The following is a 9,650-nucleotide window of genomic DNA, read 5'->3' on the forward strand; positions in this document are numbered from 1 at the left end:
CTTTTCGTCCAAGTGCTGTCTTCCGAGCAAACTCGTCGTTTCTGACAAGGGGAGTAAAACAGCTTCACGCGGGCTTAAATATCAGTGTTTAGTTCGGGAATAAATACATCTTTATAGTCGCTTGATAAGATGACCTCCATTTCTTTCGGAATAGTTTTATACCCGGCATCTGCTTTGGAAGCAACCCTAATATTTTACTTCGCATAAGATTTAGTCACTGCTAAATAATTAGTGATAAAGAAATTTTCAGCCTGTAAAATTGCTTCCCAGAACATAACAGTGCCCATGCGCAGTTTATAATGTTGTCTTCGCAGCGAGTAATTCGTAGCTTGCCCTTTACCGTTACTGAAAATTAATCGCTGATTATTGTAAATCCTGTCAAGTGTGTAAAAGTTCTCTCACACAGTGAAATTTATTGGCATTGCAAAACAAAATAATTACAGTACTAATTTACCGTTATATATTAACATCACACACATCAGAAATCCCTCTGTTTCAAGAAATCATTTACAGTTAGTGGCGCAAGCAGTAATACACTATCACATTCTGTGACAGTGGCCGCAAAAAGCATCTCGGCAAATTCAATCCTCTCACCGCTCTACTCGAGAGCAGTCAGCTTTCCTGTGCGGCGAGGTTTCCTATATAGTGTCGGCGTGATCTCATTTTCGGGGAATACTTGTGCGTGGTTGTCTGGGCCAGAATTTATGTGCACTCAGTCTAAAGCAACTCGCCATGCAGTGCGCTGCCAGTGCTACATTTAACCTGCTTAATCCTCGAGTCAAGTACGATATAGTGAACCAGCTTTCTCGATTCAATCAAAAGTACTGCAGGTATCTGCGTGGGCTTGACACTAAATTCGCCGGTCTCACTCGCATGAGACACGCGAAAACTGTTTAAAAGTCGATAAGCAAAACAAAGCTGTCATTAGGCAGGCCCAAGTATTAGGCGCGTGAGCGCTGTACAGCGCCAGAAACGTGCAAAGTAAATCTAGAAGTCTGGTGGTTGCGTGCTTTGCTTTCCTAAAATCTGCTCTTCTTCTGCTGCATTAGCAAAATCCTTGGATTTTTTTTCTGCAACAATGCAGCAATACTGCAGAAGAAACGCTTTCATCGCCAACAAACCCGCCGTAAACTCGGAAGCAGACTATACGCAGCGTGCGTTTCCGCGAGTGCCGCCGGCTGCCGATCCACACTACCGGAGTGACGGTGGCGCCACCTCTAGGTCGATCTCGCGGCGAATTGTTCGCCTGGGGGCATGGTATTGATATGTGCTGTTGGTGCAAGGGCTCTAAGTGAGCCTCTTCCATGAATCTTTTTGTGTGAGCCTGCTTTGCTTTGTCGAGACCCTGCAACTGCCAAATTGGCCTTGTCAAGGGAACGTCAAGAAAAATACAAAGAAATGTCGCCCTGTGGGAAAAGCCGGAAGTGCTTTCGTTCAACTGTTCACCCTTCCCGTGGAGAAGCGCTATTGTCAAGTGAGGAATGCCTATTGTCCAAAGGAGACGATCGGAATGACCCGTCCACTGACTTACAGGAGAAGAAAGGAGCATGACGAATACGGCCATTAGAGGATTTTCCGGTAATGCAGGAAAGATTTGCAATTGCCGGAAAAGGACAATGCTGGTAGCAGCATTCGTGACGCGGACGTACACTTGGGTTTCTGAGAAGGAAATCCACTTGCCGGAACCACCATATCAGATCTTTGCAGAAGAATAGAAATGTACCTCCTCGCCGTTTCCAAGCTCTATCCGCCAACAAGTGATCACGCCCGACGAAACAATACCGGACCAGTCAGTGCATCAGACCATCAGTGCAGTGATGTGATCGATTGGATGCCGATATCTGAGGGGCGTGCCCAGGAACTGGTTGGTCAGCATCTTTAGAGAGGGGGTTTTAAGGACGTTGCAGAGCACGAAATGACGCTCTGAGTCCTGGGTAAACGGCTCATCCAGACGCTTCTCGCTATGAACTCTTAACGCTTGCCATTTTGCTGAAATACCCTTTCTTTCATGTAAATAAATTTCCTCAAAGTGCCATTAAACCTGCTTGTATGTATTTTACCAACTTCGAAGATTCAATCCTTCATCAACCCGGAGTCTCTGCACGCTACCAAGTGAAGGCCGGGTCGACTTAGTCCCAGCGTCACGACACGGTGCACAGGGCGTATAGCAGTGCGCATGACCCTGATTGGACCAGCTCGCCCCTGCCTTTCGGAGTGCTGAAAGCAGCTCGAGGCGAAGTATAGCTTGCCGAAGTATTCGCAATGCTCATAGATGGTAGTGCCACCTAGCGGTTAGCGAGAGAAGCGCCAGGAAGAGGGTTCGCGGACGGCCGGACGAGTCAATGCGTGCGTTCTCGGCGGCATTGCGATCAGCGAACTTTTGTTTTACTTTATTCCTGAGCCAATGGAAAAGAAATACAAAAGTAAACGAATGTGTTGCGTGCCTCAATGTACGAACCGAGCCATCCGCAACCAGATAAGTCTACATTCCTTCCCACGAGATCCTCAACAGAAGAAAGAATGGGCGGTCAAACTACGGATGGGAAAGCCAGTGACGCCCCTAATGAAGGTCTGCAGTGCACACTTCACCTCAAAAGATTTTTTCTGGAGTAACACAGGTAAGAATGAAATAATTTCGCATGTGTCAGCCGAATGCCAATCATTTGGTTAATGCGTAGTGTACGCCGCAAGCCGAATGTGTCAGTATTGGTGCGAGGGGTAGTGCAAGGAATCCGCGCCGTGACGTTGATACGCGTCTAGCTCTGCATTAAACATTAAGTTGTGTGTTTTTTTTTCTCAAACCAGTTGTATGCGTAGGATTTATTGTGGGGCCACAGTGCCCATGCTAGCGTGACGCGCGATACCGGTAACGACTTCTGCACAGTTGCTTCCCTGCCAATCTGATGGGTGTATGCGGGAGTTTTGGTCACAGGCCACTTATTACCATCACAAGAAAGACTAAAATTTTATGAGCGTGAGCGAGGAAGCTGTAGTGCTCTCGAAGCGTCGATATTCCTTGTGTCGTTTGTCAGTGATTCTTGAATATTAATGAGCTCGAGATAGTAAGAAAATGTGATGGCAAATTAATTTTGCACTGTTTAGACCCCCAGGTGTGGACGCCAGATAAAAGAAGACTCCTCAGTACTCCTGTGCCTTCACAGCTTCTGCCAAAGAGGACTCATGACCACGAAGACAGCTACAGGTTGCAAGCCAAAACAGACCGTGCTGCAAGAGCATCTGCTAGGAATGGCCGTGGTATGTCAGAGCTTTTCTGTGATGTTTTTTTTTTCTAAAATGGATTTGCGACGACTATAAAATGTCCACGTCTATTTTTACATTTTTTTCCTGCTGTAAGAATGAGGCAAAGTAAGCAAGAGGTGCTGCAGATGAACGAAACAGTATGTAATTGTCTTCTGACCATTATTTTTATTCTTAATTGCGCAGCAATGTTCATATTAGCTCAACGTCACTATGCTTGTTCTAGCTTTAAAATTATCTCCTTCAAGTGAACACAGTTTGTAGCCACCCTGAATGATAGTATCTATCCTGTGTAGTTAGTTGCATAGCCCTTGGCACACAACTGTTTTGTAGGAAGTAAAGCATCCAATTATTTTCAGCAAACATTTATAAAGACCTAGATGTTCATTATGACATATGAGTTAAGAAGCCAACTATCATAGAAACCATTTATTGATTGAAAGTGCACGAGAAACAGTAAAGATGAAGCACTTTCTTCTTTAGCTGTGCCGTATTCTACATTCGACCTTGCATGGTGAATCAGATGTTAAGGGAGGGCTCAGCTACTTATCACAGTACCCAAGTTCAAACCCAGCCGTGCAACCACGTTTTGATGGAGGGGAAAAGCAAGGTGCATGGAAAAGCAAGGTGCATATCAGTGCACATTTTAAGTCTGTATACATTCTAAACTGTTTGGAGCCTTCGACTGCAGTGTCTCTCATAGCCTGAACAGTTTTGGGACATTAAACACCATGCACATATTTACCTGCCCTGCTACAATTGGAGCTGATGCCACAGTTGTCAAATTTTGGGATCCACTTTTACACCTTTATTTTTGTATTTCATGCAGGTATAGCCGCAGAAAATATGGGACCTGCTTCATCACTGCCTAACTTGCCAAGTGAAGTCGACAGCATCGATAGTTCCAATGAGGTAAGTACTGTCATTCTTATCATTCTCTGGTCATACACCCCCTAGGTACAAAATCACAACCTGAGGAGGGCTGCGGGTTTCATTATCCTGTCCTACATTTTACTGCTCATCTAGCATAGTAAGTGGTAGTGTGCCTTTTAAGGTGATTTGCATCAGACGTGCTTGTTTTGATGATTCCTCTGTTGTCTTAGAGTCAGTTCATTATAAATGCTATCTACAGTTGATTGTAGTATACTTAGACTGTCATACTTAGACGGTCGTCAGCTATGCCAGTGCACTCCTTTGTGTTGACGGCATGCAATTTTGAGACTGCTTGCTCAACATTAGTGCTTGACGCAAGAAATCTCAAAATGTCCGAAGGTGCTTGGGCCAATGCTGGCCAGTCTTATGAATGTAGTTTCCAAAACAAAAGAGTCTGGACAATAGCGCTCACAGTATACTGCCGGTAAATGCGTAACTCTAGCTTGAGCTCCTTCATTTTGCACTTGTCGACCCCCACGCTACCAGTAAGTAGATCTGATCACATCGATTGGATTCATTCGGCAGCTCTCCTACTTCTTTTTACAAGAAGAATGCAGGAATATCATCTAAGAATCAGTCTTCTTGGTTAGAAAACGAATAGCGAGGAGAAGCTAAATTACAGCTTTACGCAGATGGCACATTGCTATATTCATCGACAACATAGATGCTAGCTGGTGCGTCTTGGCAGCTGGCGTGATAGAGACTCGAACCCCCCCCCCCCCTATCTCGTGCAGTCTTCAGTGCTTGCCAGCCCGTTTATATACCCTGAAGGAAAGGAAATGGGAAGGTTTCCTTTGAGAACAGGTGCTTGACTAGTATGAAAGCATGAACATGCCAAAAACAGGCATTTTTCAGTTTAAACTTATTCCAAAATTTTCAACACCAGATGCTTATTGGGGTTTTCCAGCTAAAACCGAAAAGTACATGACCTTAGTTTAGCAGTGTACAGCTAGCACAGTTGATATTTAATCATTTTTGGCATTTTGAAAACAATGTGTCATATTCATACTTCGATGGTAAACTTCTCTTACGCAGGTGGCAGCGTGCATTCCAGAAGCGGCTTCAGACTCTTCTCTCACTGAGAGCTCTACACAGCAGAGGTGCGAGATGGCAGAAGCACTGCTGCAGCTTGCAGGCTCCAGTCAAGACATGAAGCAAGTGCTGAATGAAAACAGCATGCTGGACATAGGTGTCCAGGTGGACTCAGAACTATTGCCAAAAAAATTTACTATTGTGGAACTGTTGACCACAGACAGTTCTGTGAATGCTTTCATGGGTGTGCAATCAAAGAGAATATTAGAGCTGATTGCTCAGGAAGTAGCTGTAATTGACAATGTGAACACTAGCATGCTCATTCTGGAGCGCATTGTGCTTGTTCTCATTCGACTGAAAACATGCCTGCCATTTGTATGTCTGGCCACATTGTTTGGTGTCAGCAGGTCTACAGCTACCAGGAACTTTAGTAGCACTTTGCGGAGCATGGCAGCCGTGCTTGAAGCAACCATACCATGGCCTGACAGAGCAGAAGTGCAGAGCAATATGCCCCAGCACTTTGCTGCATTTACGGAAGTGCGCATTGTACTGGATTGTACTGAGGTGGAAGTTGAAAAATCCCACTGTGCATCATGCCGGATTTTGACTTATTCATATTACAAGGGGACGCACACTGCCAAGGTGCTTGTCGGTGTTTCACCTGCTGGCCTAATAACTTTCATTAGTAAATGTTTTGGAGGCAGGGCATCTGACAAGGCCTGCGTAGAGAAATCGGGTGTGCTAAATAAGCTTGACAGTTTCAAGGATGACATAATGGTTGATAAAGGTTTCAACTTGGATGGCATTTGTGGGCAGCTTGGGATTGGTGTTATACAGCCACCTTTTTTGCGTGATCAAGCCCAGTTCTCAGCAGATGATTCTGAGAAGACGCTAAAAATTGCACGGGCGCGTGTGCACGTGGAGCGTGCCATTCAAAGAATGAAAGTTTTTAAGGTGCTAAAGGGCCCTGTGCCCTGGGAGATGGTTGGGTCACTTGACCAAATACTGATCATAATTGCTGGCATAGTGAACCTTTCATCTCCCATTCTTTCAAATGAAAGATTCTAGAGGAGTCTTTAATACGTTCTTCCATTGAAGTGATGTCAGCCTGTTTGAAGTCTTGCATTTGTCAAACACCCATTTTGCTCTGACTTTATTTCGATCTACTCTGTGCATTATCCATTTCCTGAGCTTCATCTCTCAATGCTAGCAGCATTCGTTTTTGTGTTTTGCCTGCTTGGCACCTATTTGACGACACTCCCCCATGTATGCAATATTTTTTTTAGATTTTGCCTGCTTAGGACTAGTTTGACGTTTAACAAATAGGTGAAAAAGAAAAATCAGACAGATGACTGAGTGAATATTAATGTCTGTACAGCTCACTGAATAGATGAAAGCGTATGCTATCATGTGGTTAAACACAGCTTTTTTTGCTGTTTATGTTCGTGGTGGCGACAAAGTATGCAATGCTGTGAAATATGCTTAGCAATGCCATTACTGAAAGGGTGGAACCATATTCAGTATTAGAGATACACCAAAATCCAGCTTGCAGCAATCTGATTTTGCATCCAACCTGGGGAAAATCCAAACTAGTCATTCGAGCATGTAATCATGGCTGATCCCATTACAGGTAACACTGATTATATTCAGTATGATTCCTGCCATACTATTTAAGCACAACTGGAAGCACACTTGCAACCACTCCTGCCGTAGATAGTGGCACTGCTAATGCAGCCTGTCCTAACCCTATGTTCACGGCACACATAGCCTACGGGGCGTATGCATTCCTTGCATGCTGTTCTGTGCAGATTGTTCACTTTGTTTATGTTCTGCAACACACTGGATGTGCGTGAACATGTCAACATGGTGACAAAACTTGACCAAATAAGTTGTTTACTGCATTCACTAATCAAATGCTTTGGGATTGTTATCTTGACTGTGAACTGTTGCCGTTTACTTGCTGGAAGCACTTCATATTCATACCTTATTTGTGGCCAGGCAAACCCATCTACGTTGCGTACACCTTGAAGTGTTTCACTGATGAATTAGGCAGCTAGCCTCCCATTAGTCAGCATGAAATGGCTGAAGCACATGATGCATGTTGTTGCTTAGTCATGTGAAAGGTGTTGAAGGAACAAAGTGTGTTTATAGAACTGATTGTCCTTTTATTTGCAGTGTTGCATGTTCTGTGAGCATGCATATGGTCTTTATGCCACACCCAGCTGAGCTGATCCTGCCAGCCTTGGTAATAAACACTTGAAATATACAAATTGAAGCTTCCTCACAAGTCTATCGATGTACTCATCACAGCGGTGCACATGAATAGCCAGGGGTTCAACTTGTAAGTACACCATAAAGTCAGTTGTCCTCAAGTTGAGCGGGAACATTCCCAGTTGGACTTGAGAATAATAGCAGTGCCTGGGGTTCAAAATGAAATTCTCATTTTCCTTCTTCATATATGGAAGTTTTTTGTCCTCCACTAGCTCAGAAGCCTTCCTCGTCTTGCCAAGAATGGGGCTTTTAATTTCAAGTAGGATGGCTGGCTCGCCCTTCCTGAATATAATGCCATCTGGGCTATAGCCAAGCCATGGCACACTTGGATGCACAACGAAGCCCATTCTTTCGACAGTGCTGTGCGATGAACCCGAGTAGGCCTCAATGGCTTTTGCCTCGGAGGCTTTGCCATATTTAGTGGCATTATTACCCCTGAAGCTCTCAGTCATCATCTTTGAGACTTTAATCTCCCAGGTATTGCTTTCCTTGGGAATGAATGTAAAGTAAGAATGGCACTTGCTGCCCGTTATTCTTACTTTACGCTCCCGGTGCCATTTTGTGTTGGTTTGACACCTTGTTTGAGCACTAATCTGCACTGCTTCTTCATGTGACACCATCACATGTTTGTAATAAAATTGCCTTTCAGCCTCTGTTAGGTCTTCTTCAGCAAACTTGTAAATTTTGAGCTTTACTGCACTGCTGAATGCCACATCATGGAATAGCATTTCTGTGTATGGACTCATATTTTGTTCCATCATGTGGCTCAACAAAGCCTGCTCCTGGACAGTTGCATTTGCTGAAATTGGAGCTTTTTCTGGTTGTCTGCCATTGAAGTGCAGCGCCAATGCACTCTGTGGCAGGCCTGCTATCAGTCTGCGCCTTATGCCATCTTGTTCATCACTTGTAAGTCGCAGTCTCGGGACAGCTTGCACATGGCAAAGTTCTTGCAGCTCCCGTGCCTGGTACATGGGAGTCGCCTTGAGCTTGCCCCAGGCTTGCTTGAGGTCTGTGCTGGTTAATGTTTCCAGATTTTGGATACCAACCCTGTTGGCAAAAAAAAAAACAATTGGTATTAATTGAAAAAGTTCTGATATAACACCAACAGTTGCTATGCTAACTTTCACTGCTGTATTGAAATCTGCTAAGAAGCTGTTCATGGATTAAAAAAAAAGTGTTTGGGACGACTTTGACTATTTTGTACTGTGGCTAGTTTTCAGTAGTCGGCCAATACAGAGCACCAATGCATCGTCACTTTCAGTACCGACTAGACCCCATGCTGCTAAAAGAAAGTTTTCAATGCTACCATGAGCTAACATGAGAGTCCTATATGCAGCTTCACCTGAAAAGCTCAGAATTGACAAATGTAGTAGATGCCTTTAGAAATCTGACCATTATTAAGGACACTAAGCCACATTGGAGGATAAAGCAGTCCTCTACTAGATTGTGTTGGCATTTTATGACAGTATAACTGTAGCCTTTTTCACTATTTACAAACTAATAGAGCACACATGCTTCTGTGCTATGGCACCAGTGCACAATAAGGTGCATCTGTTCGGAGGCTGCTGCCATAGATCACTGATAATATAGCTGCATCTAGGAAACTAAATATGCAAAAGTGCATTTGACGAAATGGAGCACATTAAAATATGCTTAGGTCATGAGACAGAGCAGTTGGTAATGTAGGATATTGCCTCGGCATTGGAGCAACATTAGTAATTGCATATAATATGTGTCACATGACCACTTTCGACCCTCACTGAACACAACTTTCACTGAGGTTTTCAAAAAGGATTGAAGCCTTCTGTTCTACCCAGACATTTTGAATGGCCAGTGAGAAGTATTGTCATACCTTTTAATGTATTTCTATGCTAATATTTGCGATTTTATTGCATTAATTCATTTTATTAGAGCTCAATGACAATGAAGGCGTCAACACTCACTCTCATATGTGCTTAAAAACGCAGTACTGAAGAAGGGGCTTCAAGCCAAGCAAACTCGAGCTTTTTTTTTTTAAATCCGCTGTCATAAGCCACTTGGACGTAGGGACCACATCATCGACTGCATTGCATCAACCAACCTGTTTTCCTTTGACCACACCCTTCATCCTTCGTAGCATTCTTTTTATGCCTTGAGGCAATAAACATCGCAAATAT

At 43.9% G+C, this 9,650-nt stretch overlaps 1 protein-coding gene across 1 annotated transcript; it reads left to right on the plus strand.

Annotated features, from left to right (window-relative positions):
• Positions 1 to 3,356: 3,356 nt before the first annotated feature.
• On the plus strand, positions 3,357 to 6,352 carry LOC146183676 (uncharacterized). The gene is made up of 3 exons (XM_084608397.1): positions 3,357 to 3,366; positions 4,088 to 4,170; positions 5,227 to 6,352. Exons 1-3 carry the CDS (start codon positions 3,357 to 3,359, stop codon positions 6,289 to 6,291), a joined length of 1,158 nt encoding a protein of 385 aa, XP_084464523.1. The 3' UTR covers positions 6,292 to 6,352.
• The last annotated feature ends 3,298 nt before the right edge of the window (positions 6,353 to 9,650 follow it).

This window comes from Amblyomma maculatum, chromosome 7 (assembly GCF_055883805.1).
Source record: "Amblyomma maculatum isolate TAMU_Amacu chromosome 7, ASM5588380v1, whole genome shotgun sequence".
NCBI lineage: Eukaryota > Metazoa > Arthropoda > Arachnida > Ixodida > Ixodidae > Amblyomma > Amblyomma maculatum.